Source organism: Lycium ferocissimum, chromosome 5 (assembly GCF_029784015.1).
Source record: "Lycium ferocissimum isolate CSIRO_LF1 chromosome 5, AGI_CSIRO_Lferr_CH_V1, whole genome shotgun sequence".
Classification (NCBI taxonomy): Eukaryota; Viridiplantae; Streptophyta; class Magnoliopsida; order Solanales; family Solanaceae; genus Lycium; species Lycium ferocissimum.
In genome coordinates, this window is record NC_081346.1 from 6307086 (window position 1) to 6326783 (window position 19698).

General features: G+C 35.6%; 2 protein-coding genes across 7 annotated transcripts; one reads left to right on the forward strand and one right to left on the reverse strand.

Annotated features, from left to right (window-relative positions):
• Window positions 1-1248: 1248 nt before the first annotated feature.
• Window positions 1249-6305, forward strand: LOC132055659 (microtubule-associated protein RP/EB family member 1B-like). Its single transcript, XM_059447602.1, has 8 exons — window positions 1249-1757; window positions 3353-3421; window positions 3510-3596; window positions 4147-4253; window positions 4351-4487; window positions 4560-4636; window positions 5270-5383; window positions 5973-6305. The coding sequence occupies exons 1-8, from the start codon at window positions 1653-1655 to the stop codon at window positions 6072-6074; spliced, it is 798 nt and encodes a 265-aa protein (XP_059303585.1). The 5' UTR covers window positions 1249-1652; the 3' UTR covers window positions 6075-6305.
• Window positions 6306-8736: 2431 nt separating this feature from the next.
• LOC132055660 (PH, RCC1 and FYVE domains-containing protein 1-like) lies at window positions 8737-19687 on the reverse strand. Of its 6 annotated transcripts, none has more exons than XR_009414618.1 (10): window positions 19189-19683; window positions 18121-18261; window positions 16893-16979; window positions 15907-15996; window positions 15731-15811; window positions 14538-14720; window positions 12344-14464; window positions 11772-11918; window positions 10715-10896; window positions 8737-9254 (listed from the first exon to the last, which is right to left on the reverse strand). XR_009414618.1 is itself a non-coding variant. In XM_059447603.1 (9 exons), the coding sequence occupies exons 2-9, from the start codon at window positions 18166-18168 to the stop codon at window positions 10813-10815; spliced, it is 2841 nt and encodes a 946-aa protein (XP_059303586.1). In that variant the 5' UTR covers window positions 18169-18261; window positions 19189-19683; the 3' UTR covers window positions 10714-10812. The 6 variants fall into 6 exon arrangements, 2 of the variants coding, with proteins under 2 accessions (XP_059303586.1, XP_059303587.1); XR_009414620.1 differs by having other exon boundaries at window positions 8737-9464; XR_009414621.1 differs by lacking the exon at window positions 16893-16979.
• Window positions 19688-19698: the final 11 nt, after the last annotated feature.

A 19698-nucleotide genomic window follows, 5' to 3' on the forward strand; every position in this document is an offset into this window, starting at 1 on the left:
AAAGAGGCAAAGCACACGCAATGCAAGATGGATGTAAAACGAGTCAAAAAAGTTTCGAGTACCACAAATATAAGGCTCGAAACATGATCGGATGGAGTACGACCACTGCCGAGCGCATATTTGAACTCACAACAAGTGTGCACCATAAGGAGGTAGTCCACACAATTTGTGAGATTCAAATGCACATGCGGCAAGTGGCAATCATATCACGCCATGTTCTCGTGCCTTCAAGTGTTTTATCACAATTTAAGAAGCACTTATATTTAGGAATATACGGTTAAAATTATGCAAGAACGTATCTTTGGAAGGTTCTACCCACTTGGTAGTGAGTTATTAGCCCATGGGATCCATTTTCAATGGTTGCAAATAAAGCATTTATCACAATTCGGAAAGAATGCATACTCGCGTTTTATAATGAAATGGATGTTCCACCAGAGATACACTTAAAAATGCTGTTGCAATTGTGTTGGTCATGATAAGCGCAAGTGTCCCTTACGGCATGGTGGTCAAACTTCTCGCGGTGGAAGTATTTATAATTTTTTTTTTTGGTGGCAAACAAGATCCTCAATTAATTGATGAATGTTTTTTAAGTTTTTTTCTTACTTTGATGATTGTATTTTAAATAGTTTGGGTTTCTTATTAATGAACAAGTTTAAGTATTTTCATCTACTCGAATATGAATGATGCAATTAAATTAAATTTTTTTTTTTGTATTATTTTGACTAACTTTTGATTAATTATTAATGAACAAGTTTAAGTTTTAAAAAATTTCAATAATGTCAGTTCCAAGCGAAATATGGCGTTCGAGCACTTTTCAACCACTAAGATCCGATTAATTAACATATTTTTATTCGACAAAAATAAGTAGGGTTCTATATAAAATATTAAAGTTTGGTCGAGTCTAATTTAATCTATGGTCATATTATAATGGAAGGCAACAAATTTTTTAAATATTAATTTTAAATTTTTTTTATAATTATTAATTAGTTTTTAGCGCGGAAAAGTATTTGGTAATATTTTTTTTTGTTGGGGTATTTTGGTTCAAATTTTTTTTTTTTTTTGAAGCGTTTTGGTTGGGACTCAGTTTGCATGATGTGACAAAGTCAATTGGGACCCCCCAAACTTAAGAAAATGACCAATTGGCAATTGCTGAAAACCAAACACGAAAGTGACAAAAAGCTTCCCTCTTGCAGTCAGTCCGCTCTTACGCTCGTCCTATTTTTTTTAATCAAAAAAGCTAACGATTCTTTTCCCCAAAACAAGTATAGAAGCTAGAATCATCCCTTCTTTTTCCTTTTAATAATCCATTAATCCTAATTAAAAATTCCTATACAACTAGAATTAAATTCCCACGCTTGCTTGCATCTTAATTTCATCAAGATTTAGTTGAATTAATTAATTAATTATGCACTTATTGCGGGGTTAGGCTAACAAATTCCAAATGAATAAAACGGAACGGCTATATATTAAAACTGTATAATTTGAATTACAAAAATCCCTTACTTTACGCACTCTCTCTCCCTTCTTCTTCCGTCCTATAAAAATATCTCTCTTCTTCACATTCCATTTACGTGACTTGCTTTATTTTTCCTTTTTCTATATAAAGCCATTCATCTGGTTTATTAGGAAATTTTAGGAATAACGAAAGAGGAATGGCGAATATAGGGATAATGGATAGTGCGTATTTTGTTGGGAGAAATGAGTTATTGACATGGATTAATGCTAGGTTGCAGCTTAATCTCACTCGCATTGAAGAGGTATCCTCCATTTCTGATTTTCTTTCGTGTTTTGCATTTTCTTTGTTTTTCTATATCTCGAGTTTTGGGTGAATGTCAAGGGTTTTCTGTTATGGAATTTCTTAATTTATTCTTGTTTGTAAGTTATTTGATTTTTCAAATAGTTTTTCTGTCGTATTCTGAGTAAAAAAAGGGCAGGCCGGTGCAAAGCTCTCGTTATGCGCGGGGTCCGGGTAAGGGCGGGACCACAAAGGTGTATTGTACACAACCTTGCCCTATAGTCGGAGTTTGTTTCCAGGCTCGAACCGGTGACCTCCTGGCCACATTTATTTCATTCAGAGTAACGAAATAAATGCTGCAATTTTCATGTTCACTTCTCCAGAAATTGCGCCTTTCCTCAAATTTTATTTTCTGTTTTTCTTTTCCCCGTTATCGTGTTATACATGCTAATGAGAATTAAATGTTAAGGTGTAAATGAGAATTAGACATTGATATTCATATATGGAACTTAGCTAGTTTGATTAAGGCATTGTTGGTTTACTGCTTTTCCTTTGGCTGCTTTTTGCGAAATTTTCCTCAATTGTTTTTTAAAGTTAGCATCTACATTTTGTGTAGCTGTGTGTTCAGTGAGATTCATTGATTTCAGATTTTGGTACCCGAGTTGGAGTGGCTATAAAATCCTTTGTGTATCAGCTATGGTTGATTTGATAATTCAATATTTTCCCCAGGAAGTTGTTTCTATAAGTTTTCATGATTTAAACAGAGACATGAAGAAATTCACTGGTCTATCTTAATATATTTTATTCACCTAGTTATCTTAATCCTCAATGTAGCATATTTCAAGATAAATATAATGTTATGAGAAATTTAATTTACTTGTGTAAAAGTTAAGAGGCGTGGCACGTCTCTCTACTGCAAAGGATTTATTTGGTACTCGTCACTAGGGTAAAGTGCAATGGAATTCTTTTGAATTATAATCCTGGACACTTAGGTGATGCATTTATGTTCGACCTATAACGGTGTTAATGATCCTTTTGGTTTATGTAAAGGTCCAGTTCTTGAGAAAAGGCACAGGAATAACATGCTGATGAATGGGGTAGAATTATATTACTTCTAGTTCGATTAATATTCAGTTGAATACAGAATGCAAATGGACCATATTATGTTGCTTCTGTTTTATCATGTAAGACAATGGAAACATTTATTTCTCGTTTCTGGTGGGAAATTTAGCTTTCAGTTTGTTCATATGAAATCATGGAGTGTCCAATCAAATTTTTTAGTAGGAGTATGTGGATCTATAAACAGATTAAATAGTTAATGGGTGTTCACATTCTCCTTTCAAATTTATGTTACTAGATAAGCAAATGCGTATGAGATTTATTTGTGAAGTGGGGTTGATATCACAGTTTGCTTTAAAGGTTCTAGTTTCATCTTTTGTAATGGGTGGAATGATTAGCCAACATTTTAGCAACCTTCATACTGTCCCCTTACTTAACCAGTAAGTATTACAGGTAATACAGTATAATTAAAATGATAATTACCTTTTGAAATGTTGCTGACTTTGTTTCTCTTCTAATGTTTTATTACATATATGAATTACAAATTTATTATGTTAGGCTGCATCTGGGGCTGTGCAGTGTCAGATGATGGACATGACCTATCCTGGAGCTGTTCCAATGCACAAGGTGATTACTGCATGTGATGTTCTAGTGGTCCTATGTAACATGTTTCGTTTGTTGTGGCATCTTTGATGTTGAGCATATTTTGTTACAGGTCAACTTTGACGCAAAGACTGAATATGACATGATCCAAAACTACAAAGTGCTGCAAGATGTTTTTAACAAGCTCAAAATTGACAAGGTAACTTCTTATGAAACACATTTCAAGTTTTATGTGGATGTTTTTACTGAGAAAGTTTGGCTCCCTTCTTTCCATTTGCAACCTCTCAAGGCAGATAATGCTTTTTTTTTTTTTTTGTTTCTCATGTGAAGTGCGGTTTAAATCTTTCAACATACTTGTCTCACCTAGTTTTACTTTTCTGTATTTAGCACTTCGGATGTGTGATGGTGCTTATCTTATAGTACAAATAATAATAATAATAACAATAAATTTAAAACAATGAGTCCTGTGCTGCTGGGAGATAGAAGGCACCCAGTGAAAAAGTCGAGGTGTGCGCAAGTTGGCCTGGACACCACCGTTAAAAAATAGAGAATTTTTTAGAAAATTCAGTTATACTAATTCGACACTGATTTGGAGGAATGATTCCTTTGAGATTTTCCGTTCTGCATTACCGGCACAGCTACCTTTTTAACTAAGGATTAGCCATGGTGAAACAAAACAACCTGCTACGGAGAGGAACTAGATGATTCTTTTTGGTCAAATTTACAGTTGATTTCCATTCTGCTTGCAGCATATTGAGGTTAACAGGCTTGTTAAGGGTCGTCCTTTGGATAATTTGGAGTTCCTGCAATGGATGAAGCGTTATTGTGAGTCTGTAAATGGTGGTATTATGAATGAGTATGTGCTTCTCCTCACATACTTGATTGTTCTGTTACTTCTAAAACTTGGATGCCGGATTCTCATTAGTTATCTCTCCTTCCTTGTAAGTGTGCAGGAATTATAATCCCCTGGAACGCAGAAGTAAGGTTGGGAGGGAACGAAATGTGAAGAGCTCTCAGAGAACTGCAAAGTCACTGCAAACTAACAACTATCATAACCCAGGATTAGGGGAAGGCATTACTAAGATTACAGGTTTGCGGCAGTGGTATTTTCCTTATGTGTTCTTCGTTAATATTACTTTTCTTAAACTATGGTTTTTACTAGGAATAAAACAAGGAAGGTCAAGTCCAGTAATGAGTGGGGTTAATTCTTCAGCAGAGATTCAGGCTTTGTCAAAGGAGGTAATAGTCTAATATTTGTGTGAAGTAGGATCTTTCAAAACCTATTACTTATGGTTCAGCCGATTGATTGATTGAATAAATAATTGTGTCTTCTAAGTATTAAGCTCGATTTAAGCTGGCTTAAGGTCAATCACAGTACTTGTTTCTGTATGGTTAATGATACGCTGAAGCTTTTTTGGACTGCTAAACTACTCCGAAACGTAGAAAATCTGAAGCTTAGGATATTGTTTGTTTACGTACTAAGGGATCACATTTGTTGCTCTTGGTCTACTTTTTTCTCCTTCTTTTTGACATTAGGTTTGGTTTTTGACAGGAGTCTTTAAAGTTTGGTTAGAGATAATATGACAGCGTAGGATATGTCAAGATTTAAAGAATTCCTAGTTTTAGAGAATCTCTAATTTGCCTAAAAGATAAATTATTGAGTAGTGGAGCGGATATCGCGGAATCATAATAGATCCCAACTAGATCGAGATTGAGGTATAGTTGTTATTATTGTTTTTCATTTCTTTCTGTGATAAGTATCCACTTGTAATTATATAACTCACAATTGCTACTTTCCTGTTGTAAACTCACTGTTTCGGTTGTGTGGTAGTACTTCGAATACTTATTGGTACTCATATTTTAACCGTCCAGGTTACAGATCTCAAGCTCTCTAATGACCACCTGGAGAAAGAAAGAGATTTTTATTTTGCTAAGTTACGAGATATTGAGATTCTCTGTCAGATTCCAGATCTAGAAGATGTCCCGGTAAGCTCTTCTCTCCCATCTCTACCAAAAGAGAATGATTGTGATGTAGCTGCCTAGCTACCAAAAGCTCTTCTCTATAGCGTGACTTTCTTGTGTGTGTCTAATTGATATACCACAAACAAACATCTCTGGGAATATATTCTTTGGACACGGTTCCAATAATGTTTTCTAATTGTCACATTGATAACATGGTAAGGAGAGTATTTATATGGACTAGGTTATTTTACTGTTCCGATAATGTTTTCTAATTCTCACATTGATAACATGGTAAGGAGAGTATTTATATGGCCTAGGTTATTTTACTTTGCTTTTTTCAGCATTACGTCAGAAGAGTTGCAGAGAATTTATTTGACCCTATGTCTTCTCCTTTGCCCATTATCTAGACATTTTCAACTGCTTTAGCTGATGTATGATACTATAAAGATTTTCATTTAAGTGGTTGTGCATTGACTGACAATTATGTATAGCATAATGCTGAATACACTGCTCCTTCTGTATCTCACCGTTAGAGCAAAGTTTTTACATTCTGTCACTAACATGTATTACGAGTCATCTAATCAATGGGGGTTGGGCTTGTTACATTTCACAGATGGCTGTGGCAGTTAAAAAGATATTATATGCTGCTGATGCAAGAGAATCAGCTTTGGCAGAAGCTCAAGAAGTTCTAAGTGACTCCGTGGATGTAAATTGAAAGCTGGGCTGGAAGTGGAAGATGATAAGTTGCTTGCAGTAGTTTCTTAAATGTAGTTCATCTTTTGGTGAAATGTTGCCAAGCTTCTGCTGTGTAATTTTTTTTTTTTTTGAGAAGAGTCTTTCTCTAATGTTTACTTGATGGAAATACCTCCAGTGAAGCGGATTTTGTATTTCGACGTCAAGAGGCCATAATTAGTCAACTTTAATAGAAAAAGTACCATGAAGGTAACTAGGGGTCTCAAATTTGGAGCCACGGTAAAAACGATGTGTGAGATCCATTGTGATTTCATCTTGCCGCCTTCAACTCGGGCCAAAATTTAAAGATGGGAAAATATTTCTTGGGTACACGATGGAAGATAATTTCATAATTTGCTAATCTGATTTTTAAATTTGGTCAACCCAACATACCATTTTAAAATGATCTCTAATTTGCCCAATACTAAAAGTTTTGGTAAATCCAATTTTTTAGCTCATTTTGATTTACATTTACTTAAATTTGGGTTTATTATCTTCGAGATTTACTTTTATTTTTTTATGTATACACTTTTTTGTATTGATTAGATCTTTAATATGAAGGAAATATTTTCAGCGATGTTTTAATATGAAGTAAATATTTTTCACAAAAAATGCTTTTCTCGAAAATATTTAACACGAAAATATTTTCAAAAATATTTTTTTACGAAAAATCAAGAAAAATATTTTTTTAAGAAAAAATATTTTAAATAAAATTCTTTCAAAAAAATCGTTTCTACGCATACCATGACTCAAATTTATTTTTAAATTTCAATTCAAATTTGATCCATTTCCAAACTTTTAAGAATTTTTAATAATTTCAACCCATTTATTACACATCATTTCGACGCTAATTTTTACCAACCCGCCTATTTGATGTTTCTTAAAGGTACGTATCTTCCGCAAGCTAATTAATTAGATTTGGAAAAGAAAAGAAGGTACAAGATTCTTTTTTCTTGTTTGATTTCATTTTATTTTTAAAAAGGTGGAGAATGGAGAGCCAAATGAAAATTTTCTTCTATTTCCCCTCTTGTTATTGTTCCAATTTTCTCTTCCCTTTCTTAGTTTCTTTCGTTGGTTTTCAATTTCAAGAACGGAGCTTTCCCTAACTTTTCCCTTTTTGGGGTAAGTCTAGGGAGATGAAGGCAACGAAAAACTCGATTCGGACCATAGTCTGGGAAATGAAGGGAAAGAAAAATAAATTTTTTGAAAATCGAACTTATTTTTTTTCTGGACAAGATAAGAGCTTTAAAACTCAATTAAAATGACCTTTTTGGTGTCATCTATCTTTTTCTTTCATTCTTTTGAATTGTTCTTGTAAAATAAGAGATTTTTAACGATTGAAATGTCAGATATTCTCATCATTTTGTATCTTTTTCTATTTTACTTATTATTTGCCCTATAGGCCTCTCGATCTAAAGGAATACATAAACACGCTAGACAAAGTCTACAGGCCCTTTCCTAGAACTAGAAGAGCATACTCCCACATTCATACATTGTCACTTATACATCTCTAGAGACCATTTGTCCATATTGAGCAATAGATTACACCATATTCTTACCTTTAACCACAACAATCAGAATTGCTAGTTGAATTGTTATATCTTCAAGCAAGAAATATACTTTATTGCTTTTATCATGTGATTCCACATGAAAATTCTGAAAACAAGAGTTACTCGTTGCCATTACTCTAATGCTTTTATCAGGTGATTCCACATGAAATTCTGACAGCCCCGTATGGATAAAAGATATTCCAAAGGGAAAAGTAGACATATTAGCAAAATTGAAAGACATTCCAAATTGAAGAAGACTTCAGCTCACCATTATGCTCCAGCAGAAAGGCTAGACTTCGTGTGTCCATGTCGGATACTGGTAAAATCCATTTGGGACAATCAGGCCCAATAGAAATCATAACGTTTTGGCACAAGGGTTACAAGCATCTTTGCCTGCGGATGCACCAGAGAGTGATGCACGTCAAGGTCTTTTAAAAAATTAAAATCATTGCCTATGGCCTTGCTGGTTTGGGAACAAGCATAAACGAAATGTTGATGATTTGGAAGAAGCAAATGAGGGCATGCATTTGGAAAGTGAGTAGAATTACTGATGAGGTTAAAAGGATTTGATGTTAATGCAGTCATGAAAACAATGAATATCTTGAAGAAAATGGTAAACTTCCAAAGATAACAAAATAGAAAAAGACAAATGTGAATCCAATTCACTTCACCTGCATATAATAAAATTACATATGCAGTCTACATATATTCCTAGTTGATTCAAGTGCACCTAAGTACTTACAAGGATGAACCCAGCTTGCTCTCAGAACTCTTAGAGCCAACACTTTTGGCCCAGAAGCACTGTAGCTTTAGATTGTCAAAACACAATGGTAAGGTCCTTTTTTTATCCTCACTTTTTTATTTTGGCATAATGATATAAGTAACATTTACATCACTAAATGGTATATCGAGTAGCCATCTAATTTAGTAAGAACTTATCATAAACAAAAATATATTTGCAGTTCTCAATTTATAATATTTTTTAAGTCATCCGAAGGCACCACAATACCATATTTTCTTTTTTCTCACAACACTGCACCTAAAGATTAGCGGCATGTGAAAATATAACCATTTAAAGCTGGGAACTAGACTCGATGCTCGAGAAACTGCGAATTCTACTGAATAAGTTGCTTTTATGTATTTGATCAGAATACTCGTAGTGTTAAAACTTTTATTCTACAGTAACATCGTCAAAATTGAAAAGATCTAGATCCTCGGAGTGACATTAGAAAAAAAAAAATCCTCGTACTTCTTTACACAATTGGGAGAAAGAGAACGGCATGAAGTGGGAAAGAAGAGGTACTTCAACAGCTGAATGAATTCGAACGTGGAAGTACATGTCACAGTCGGTTGATTATTGTCGCCATTTTCATTTTCCTTTCACCTACTCATCATAGACACATCAGCCTTCCGTTCATCCTAATGTGTACTAAGGATATTAGCTGCACTCTATATGCAAAATTGAATATACACTTTCTGATAGAGAGACAGCTTCTTTAGTATCAAATCGTCATACTGGTAATAAGACTCCTGCCCTTGAACCAGTTGGCGTGCATCTCATATTCTCAGATTTTCAAGACTGAAGCTTTCAGTAACATAGATGACATCTCCAACTGCACATACACAGGGATGCAGATAACTTCCATCAAAATGTATTTGAGATAAGAAATTTTTTATCAAATAGTTCTCCAATACTTGTGGTTTCACATGATGCAATTGAATGCTGATGTGATCCTTTCATTTACGGTGGAAACTTAAAAAATTAGGATCATTTCTGCATGATAGCAAGCCGGAGGAGAATCCTCAAATTGATGCAATAGGCCCTTCATCCATTTCAAAATGCAGAAAACATAGATTGATTTAGACAATGCATGACTAGAACCATGAATACAACATTGGCAAACGGACAAATAAACAAGCAACAAGCTACAAATTAGACATAGGCCAGTGGCAAGATGATTATCTGGGATAGACATAATTAACTGAAGTAAATATACTGAGTTAACAATATTTAGAGTCAGATTATGGTCTAATAGTGTGAGTGAGTGTCAACCATGCAGCATGGGCATGTATCGACCGTATGATAGGAATACTATGCCACTTGGTATATAGTAGTAACAAGACATATTTCAAATAGCTTCTCTCAGAAACTTCAAAGCACTGGGAGGGGTTTCATTCTTGATTAGAGAAAATGGTGCGAGTTTGCTTTTGTTAAAGAAGTTGCTTTTGTGTCATTTTCTTAAAGAAGGAAGAATTAAATTCTCTCGGATCTGGTTAGCTTGAGCTGAGGATACAACACTTGCTGCTTTTGGCTTGGGCTAGAATGAATGATACCCTATAGTTGTATGCTCACCAGAATCAGCTTGAGGTTCCTTTTTGCCAGAAAAAGGATCAACCAAACTTCCCCTTGTACAAACTATAAGTCTTTAACATTAAAGCTATATTCCAGAAATTAAATTGCATAGAGTTTCTATAGATAAAAAAAGCTGCCACTTGTACTAGATTATCAATTTGAACAAACATAACCCCCACCACACACACACACTTTGGTTAAGAATGACTTGAGAGTGATATGTTTCCAGATTAATACATTTAGTACCTTTCTTAAAAATCATGGAAGGATATATCCTTCCATGATTTTTAAGAAAGGTACTAGATGTATTACCTTATCTTCTTAACGCACGCCATTTATTTGTTTGATGAATAATTCTAAAGTCCATATCAATCAAAAGTCAGTAGGAGCATGAAAGGCATCAATGCTTACCTGAAGTAAACTCCATCCAGATTACAACTAACCATTTTTACATATATATATATATATATAATCCTTCCATTATTTTTAAGAAAGGTACTAGATGTATTACCTTATCTTCTTAAAGAATGCCATTTATTTGTTTGATGACTAATTCTAAAGTCTATATCAATCAAAAGTCAGTAGGAGCATGAAAGGCATCAATGCTTACCCGAAGTAAACTCCATCCAGATTATAACTAACCAATTTTTTCCCGAAGCATAATTAACCACTCACTGACAAAATAGTTAAATGCAATGAATAAGTAATCTCGAAACCTACCATAGATCTTCTGTGATCAGCAGATAAGTGCAAAAAGAATAGGAGTATGATGAAATCCGAGCTGGTTGGTTTATTCCTTAGTCCTTCAGATACAAGGTTCAAGGCACTGTAGGTGTCATCATCGAATGGATCAGATATTCTGCAGAACCATCCTGAGGTGCTCTTGCAGTGGTGCCCTTTACCTAGCAGAGAATCCAGAAAAAAAGCACAATAATAAGAATGCTTCAATGAATAGTAGTTACAGACGGAAATAAGGATAGAGACCTATAAGGGGGATGAAAGTTGTCCCAAGTGTAAACTAAGTCCTCTCTGGATTGAATAACAGCAGAAGATATCCAGAACTGCTCCTGAATTTTGGAAAGAATAATTCCAGTTGCAGGGCTAAAGAGGGTGCTTTCCCAAGTCAATGAACACTCAGGCATGTAATGCATCATGCCAGTATATCCTATTTTCCTCTAACGTATCTCCATTATATGCTATTTCTAATCACAACCTATTTTGTCGAACTATCTTGAGATCAAAATCATTGTGGGGCTAAGCTGCAATGATCGTATTTCCATTTTCAACTCTAATCACATAACATCATAAAAAAGGAAAAATATTGCTTAGCTAGAGTAACTGAACTGGAAAAAAAAAAAAACTGAACTGGAATGTAATGTAATGAAGTACCTTCGTTACCAGTTCTAACAGTTGTGATTATTATTTCTGTTAGGCACTCATTCATTTTCACATTTATTGGTTCCACATTCTCTTACATAGATCTTTTTGTTTCTCCTTTCTTCTTTCTCCCTGCTAAGTTAAATGCCAAAACTATTTATCAGGTACTTAATTTGACTTATTTTCTATCAAGGTTTTTGTGCTAGACTTTGGACAAGTCAAAGAGGCAGCTGGATGTATCGATAAACAATTTTCTTTGTAAACAGAAAATTTCCACAGGAAAATTCGAATTTCCAAATCTGATTGATTATTAGTACACTTTAGCGATATATAAACAGTTTTAATTAACTGCAGAATATAACTAAGAATGTAATGAAACATATAGAACAAAAAGGTCTACCTGCGTCATTAGAGATTTGATGACTTCCTTTGCAGCATTATTTTTGTCTGTTTCCATTTTAGCTTCATCAGTTTTCTCTTGTAGTTGCCTTGACTTTTTCTCAAGCTCAGCCTCTAAGAATAGAGATCTCTGGGTGAGAATCTCTACCTGCATGGGGTATGTCTCAGGTGCAATAGAGCTCGTACAGATCAACTTCTACTATAAATTTCTTTGTTTAAAGGAGAAGTAACACTGCATACAGATTAATTAGTTTACTATAACTTTTAAGCTGGCTGCTGTTTCTAATCAGTTGGTCCTTGGAATATTTCAAGGAAATCCTTTGCAAGAGAAGTATCAGTATCTAGTGCAATAGGTTGCTATGCTATATTATAAAACCTCAGTAACACAATCTTTGTCAATGGACTGTAGGATATTGTGCATGAAAAAACTATTTTGGATCAATCAGAATAACTAAAACAAAGTTTTTTATTGATGTTGTTTTCATCTGTTATCTTTGATAAAATTACCTTGCTTTATCTAAGAAAAAGAATGCAGCAATAAAGAGGCTTGACGAAAAACCTTGCCATTTTTACCTGCTCCTTCAATATTGAAATTTCTTTTTTCAGACTTTCACTTGTTTGCTTCGAATCATCAAGATCCACCTTGTGATTTGCTTGTGCAGCAAAAGAAGATCTCAATGACACAGAATAAGATGAACTTGATTCCAGAGAAGCAGGAGAACCAGCTTGAGAATGACTTGTTGATCCAACAAAAGAAACAGACAATTTCTCAGGGCAATCAGAAAAAGACATCAACGGGCTTGATGTTTGAGATACTTCACTCTGAGTATTGCCATTAGGAATTGGAGAGACATTGCCAGAATTTGAATCTTGCTTCTGGTTCTTTTTAAAATGTTGATTGTTAGACCTTTTGAATGAATTGAATGAGGACAGCCTAGAGAGAAGGCCTTTTTGTTCTGAAGGCGAGATCTCTTTCCCCTTCTCGCCAGTATTCTTCTGTAAGCTTCCAATAGTGGCCTTCGGTGGTAGACAGGTCAATCCAGTATCCAAGCCCTTGTTCAATTTACTAAAACAATCTTCACATACACGATAAGGTTTATTCATCTTTGGAGCCAAAGAAGCTCTTACAGATTTTTTACTGGTGCACACTTTGCAAAAGACAAGCCCACAGTTAAAGCAGTTGTGACGTTTTCGTCTGAGATTAAATGGACTCTGGCATCCAGCACAAATGGAATTATCAGCAATAGACACCTCTCTGTGTAGACAAATGGCAGCAGTAAAATTATTTCCGCAGACCACATGCTTTACTTGTTTTGCTTTCAGCGCTTCAACCAGTGTAGGAGTATTCCTATCATGATTATTCCCATGTCCTAGCTGTCCATTTCCTCCCTTTCCCCACGTGTAAAGCTCAGAGTTTGAGCTCAGGGCCACAACATGGAAAGAGCCACAAGCTATTTCTTCAATAAAACGATTTGTAATTTTTCCTTGAACACAAGAAGGAAACTTCCCAGTACTTCCAGGAATTCCTAGCTGCCCATAATCAGCTTTCCCCATTGTATATACTTTTCCTAATGTTGTCAGAGCAACTGTAATACTATGGCCACAGGCTACTCTACTGAAGTTAATCTCATCCAACTGTACGATGTTGCATGGAGTGAGTCTAGAAGCAGTATCTTCATGTCCAAGTTGTCCGTCATCCCCATTTCCCCAGGTGAAAAGCTTCCGAGGTGGGGAGTTATTAGAACCAGAATCATCAAAAGAAAGCTCTACCACAGCTGCAGTGTGCCAATGCCCACATGATACTCTAACTGTTCTTCGTCCTTGTAGAGTTTCAACTTCCCTAGGTATGCCAGTGCTACTACGATCCCCATGACCTAGAGCACCAAATGTTCCATCACCAAAAGTAAAAAGTTGGCCAACTGATGTTATAACAGCTGAATGCCAAGGACCACAAGAGACATATGAGACATGCCTACCAACCAAAGGACCCCTTACTTTTTTGGGGGTCCAGTGACTGATTCCAGTATCATGCCCAAGGAGGCCAAAGTTAAAGGTACCGTCACCCCATGTAAAGAGATCTCCACTGAGTGTTGTAGCACAAGTGTGATAATCTCCGCATGCTGCTGATGTAACATTCAACCCACAGAGAGTGTCAATAAGTTTTGGGCTAGAAACGTCAGATTCTACTCCATGGCCTAGTCTGCCACTTGACCCCTCTCCCCAACTAAAAATCTCTCCTTGCTTTGTGATTAGTATGGCATGTCTGCTCCCACAAGCAACATATTGAGCATCAAGTAGTAATGCTGATTCCAACATCCTCGGCAAAGGTGCATCCCTTCTTGCAGCTTCAAATCTTCCAAGTCCACACATCCCACCACCAAGCAGGCCATCACCAATTCCTTCTCCCCATATTAAAATGTCACAAAGGGTATCAATATTTGCGGAAAAAGATCCCTGGCTAGATGAACTAACGGCACTGGAGAAACTAATTCGGACAGTATCTGTAGAGCTCCGCCCAATTTCATCATCTAAGTTCCCGTATGATCTTGAGTTGAGGGAACTAGCGGCAAACTCTCTATGGGAAGAACATTTTGCGGCTGAATTATACAGTAAAAAGTCAGAGAATGCTCTTTCTAATCTCTTTTTTGGAGGACTCTGAGATGGTACTGAACACAATTGATTTTTCTTTGGGTCCTGTAATGAGAACAGAGAAGGAGTCAAGACCATAAATCAATCAGCTTAATGAGAAAAGCATCACAGTAAGTACCTCATAGGGTGTACTGCTGCTTCCACTACTACTTGACAAACTTCGTTGTGTCACAGAAGTTGAACCATCAGAGTATGCGGCATCATGTCTTATATCCCTTGTCCACTTTTGACAGTTAACCCGAGATATCAAGGCCCTGAGAGCAACAAACCAGACTTCTGCCTCTTCCTTATCTTTGCAGATCTGCCAAAGGGTTCAATTCGTTGTTTCTATCATCTAAAGATATAAAATTCTTCAATTGTTCATTTTTGTATTAATACCAATGGTCTACTACAATCACCATATTCTGCGTCAGCCTATTTTCTTAACTCTGAGATTACTAGTTCATATTCTTTGGAAGTACATAAGACATGCTTTAATGATGATCTTTATGGTAACCATATCTAACCAGTAATGAGCATTAAGTTTTTGCAAGGACAGAGGTTCATACTATCGTGCTTCATTAACCCATTGGAATTTAAAGAATGGGAATTCTCACTCATAGGAAGGACACAAGCACATGCATCTCTATAATATAAGCGAAGTACGATATGCAAATACAAAGTTTCCACTTTCTTAAATGTTGTATTTCGACCAACGAAAGAAGCAGTTACTAAAATCTACAATATATTATTCCTGAAGCTTGCAAATGACTCAAAGTTCAGATATCATGAAAAACAGACAAACTGCACACTCTGCCACAAATGTTAGTTGTCTATGCCTAAGGCAAGGTAATAGCAAAGATAACCATTCCTTTGAATCATGAAGACTGGCTAATTGTTGACCAACATAGAAAGGCAATTATGCATAAAGATACAATTTCCAATTTTCTGCCATCTCCTCATACTACTTGCATAGATTATTTCACAGATTTACATTTTACCAAAACAAAAAGGCAACTAAGATATGAAATAAAAATGCATAGCTCGGAATTTTTAACCTCAAAAGAGAGTCAATCAATAAACTGTGGAAGGCATTCAAAAAGCCACCTGCTAATCAATCAATTAAAAGTGGCTCAATCCTCAGGTCCATATCATTAAGGGTTATCTAAATCACACACTTCCCCGTACATAGGTAATTAGTTATATCTCTAACAGTTTGATGACTATTTGCTACTCAAAAAGAAATATATAAGGGAAGGAATTCCATTTTATGCAGGTGCTGAAACTTAGAAGGTAATGTGGCGTGCTCTTAAGACTATAAGTATTACTTACCAAATCCAAGGATCTTTTGCCATATATAAGTGAAAATGACTGATATTCTTTCTCAGGTCTCGGAAACCGCTGAAAAATTGCCTACAATTTCATTTGAGATAAAAAATGCAATTAGTCACACAATACCGCTTAGTATGAAGTTTGGCGTGCATGATATTGATAGCGTTAGATCTTACAGTTCGTTGACCGGGAATAATCCTTGAAACCTGATTCAATTGAAGCTGTTTCTCCTCCTTTTCAACACACCATATCAGTGTTGTTTCATCCTGAAATTTATCCATCAGAAGCAGTTGATGGATGATAATTTGAGAATGGGTTACAAAACCTCAGAGGAGTACCCCTTATTTGAAGCAGAGAATAGGACCCTTGTATGTAAAAGAGTGTCTGTATAAGGAGGAAGGGGGGGGGGGGGGGGGGGGTTGAAGAAGTAGAACAAAGAAATAAGCATAGAGCTGGCCTTGGATGCTCTGACTTCACCTCAATCCTCTCTTTTGGCATGAGAAAGGTATCACAGTATAGGTCAAGCAGAGAATAAGACCCTTGTGTGTCTGTGTGGGCACTGGGGGTGGGAGGGGGGGGGGGGGAGTCTGCGTACACCCACCCTCCCCAGACTCCTACTAAACATGTTTCAAAATATTTTTGAGCTTCTCAAACTTTTTTTGCTTTCTTTTCCATTCCAAGTATATACATTGATATGAAAGGTGTTTCTAAGTCTGTTCCTTGCTAAAATAAGAGAAGACCATGTTTCAGTTAGTCAAGTGAGCCCTAAATTTTTAGTTTATATGGCTTGAAAGTGTACAAAGAAGGGCATAATTTGATCATTAAGTTATCAGCTATTCTCACCCGATATTTCCTTTTTGTGCATTGTTGCATGCAATAGACCTTTCCAGCTAGTTAAATTCAGGTAGTTCAGAACTTGACATTTATTTCAAAGAAATCTGAACATTCTGACAGCACATTTTTTAGTGCTGCTGAGACTTTGAGGAATCGGCTATTTCTAAACTATACTTGCCTAATATATGGCATTTAGAGTCGTTAAATGCAGATTTGGAAGATGAAAAGATATCTCAAAGAGCATGCTCTTATGAGGAGAAGCAAACCAGAGAAAAAAAATAAGCAAAAAGATTGGGAAATAATGCAAAATCTAATGCAAAGCCCATACAGTAGAAAGACGAAAAGGGCAGAACTTTGGCTTTCCTCTGCGTCCATACTTCAGTAGGTGTGATCCTCTCTTTAAGGCTGTAATGGCCTGCAAGTTGCAAAAACAAGGGTCTGTAGGTTGAAGATAACAGCTCATTTATAGAAATTTTACCGTATCAGCAACTGACACTCCCTTATTCCTCAAATTAATAACCTTGGTTTGTGCAGTTATTAAGATAATATATGAATTGTACCACTATTTGACAAGGGAAACTTAAAAGGCCAAATCTTAGTTTCTGGAGTTCTAAAACAGAACAGGGAAAGAAGTCTGGTCAAAAGAGTGAACATGGGATCCATGTAACTATTTAAGGATATAATAGAGCTGAAAATTTTGTGCCAAAATAATTTTAGAATTGAAATGAAAAGGAAAGGTCTATGTACGGCATGGAACAAAGGGATTGAACTGCTAAAATCATGATACAGAAGGCTAACTTTTGTATATGGAACTGAACTTCAACCAACTGGATCTAATTTGTGACAGCAATGCTAGCTTTTATCTCTTTTCTAACAGAGAATAGCTTTTTTAGATTTCTACAGCAGATAATCACATTACATGTTCTCCCAGAAAAAAAGGGAGCTGGTCATTTTACAAGTGAAACCAATTAATAACAGGCAGTACAGTATATAGGTGTCTGTGGTGGAGCAACCAGAAAAAGAAATAACTGAGTATCCTTTAAGTTATTTTAAGTTTGACTTCTAATTTTAAAATTAACGGTTAACGCTCATAATGAATGTACTGCTGCTTATTGCAGGTATTCAGATCCATTGGTCAATATATGAATTTGCATGGAACCTTCTCTCTTTTTCCATCCTCCTTGATAAACAAACATAATGTAAAGGTCTGAAAAACAAAAATATAGGTGTTGATGTAATTATTGTCTTGATTCTATTCATTGCATGACTAGGTGAACCAGTACGACTCCCTTACTTCGATCACCTGCAATTTGTACTTTTTCCTTTATTGACTAAATGATACAAACATTTACAGTGTTATTTCAGAATAAGAAGCCAACTTTCTCATAATGGTGGTGAGAGTTTTTCGGTTCTCACAAAAGAACCTATTCCTGGAGGAAAAGGAAATTTACCAAGCACAATGCGGAGCTGTTACAGTGGAACTAATTGTTGCCCTTCTTCAATATCGTTCCGTTCTTAAGCAGCAAAGAATAGAGAAGTTAAGCAATAAACATCACCTGTTCCACATTCCTCTCTCCAAGACTGTTCCTCTGTAGGTTGTTCATTAAGCTGTTATATGAACTCTAGCTCTTTGATCATCACAATACCAAACATCCGGTACACAGCAAAATAGCCCCCATGGTTCCTCCATAGGAAGACTTCAAAAAAAAATTACGTTCAAGAGATCAGTAATATTAAGGATAGTAATATCATACAGACTATTTCAGAAGAACTAATAATCATGAATAAGCTTAAAGTAAGGAAAATGGTTTCTAGAAGAACCTCCACACAAACTATTAAGAAATGGCAATTTTCCTACAAAATAGAGACAGAGAAAAAATGCAGGCTCTCATATCGTTGTACGTTGTACCGAATGACCAAAAAATGATTTAAGATTACTTTCCACTAGTAGTGTCACCTTATCAAACACATAAGTTGCATCAAGTTCACATTTACACAAAACATCATAGCATGTAGCAATGACACCTAAAATCTAAGCAAAACCTCCTTGAATATCCAGAACTACTCTGCTCATGACAACATCCACGTCCTATTTAATAAGTACTCGCTCCCTTCACTTTTACTTGTCACGTTTCGCTTCTCGAGAGTCAAACTACATAACTTTGACCAATATTTTAAGATGTATTTTTTCATCATATTAATATGAGAGTATTTTTCTTATAGTTTTAAAACATCTAAATTTTAATTTTAAAATATTGAATTAATCTAATTCAATTTAGCTCTGAAGATTAGTCAAACCGACTCTCGAGAAGCCAAACGTGACAAGTTAAAGTAAACAAAGGAAGTCCTCAACAACGTAACACAACTCCCTAACTAATATCACAAATACTTATAAATATCACGTAAAAACATTGAAAAAAAAAAACAAAAAACAGATTCCTATATTTTGCGTTCAAAATTCAGCAGGAAATCAAACAGCATGATCAGAACCAACAAGGAGCTAGGGTTTAGGTCAATGCAAACCAATTTACACACGTTTGACCAGTGTATACAACAGAGCAAATCAAAATTCAAACGAAACTCATATTTAAGAAGATCAATACAGGTAATTAAAGAGCACTCACTGTTGCCAAAGTCGATTATGGCTCCGTAATCAGAATAACAGAGGAAATACCAACGGATTTCAAATTTTCGATTTTGATAGCAAAAGAGAAGCGTTCGTTACGTTGATTCTTCTATAAGCAAAAATTTGATACTAAAAGTTATTCGGATCGAAACTTCTAGAACCGAAATGAGAATTTCGTTAGTGTGTGAATCTCTCTGTTTAATTTCCTCACTCCTTTTTCTGTGAGCAGTACGTAAATGCGCGTAATATATACGTAGCGTAGCTCTTCTTCTTTTTCCCTCGCGGATTTTTTTTTTAGTTTTATAGTTATTGGAATGGTGAATTGTTATAGTTTGTTGATGCCACGTAGTCAACGAAAATGTGAATCTGTTGCAAGTTTTTCGGGGCAAGGAAGTGGGGTTACTCGGGGCCTTTTCTGTTTCTACCAGTCTTGTCTCTAATCAACTAACTTCCCGCCACTTTCTTCCTAGCTGGGTTTGTTATGTGTCTTCCTATTTTCCCTTTCTTT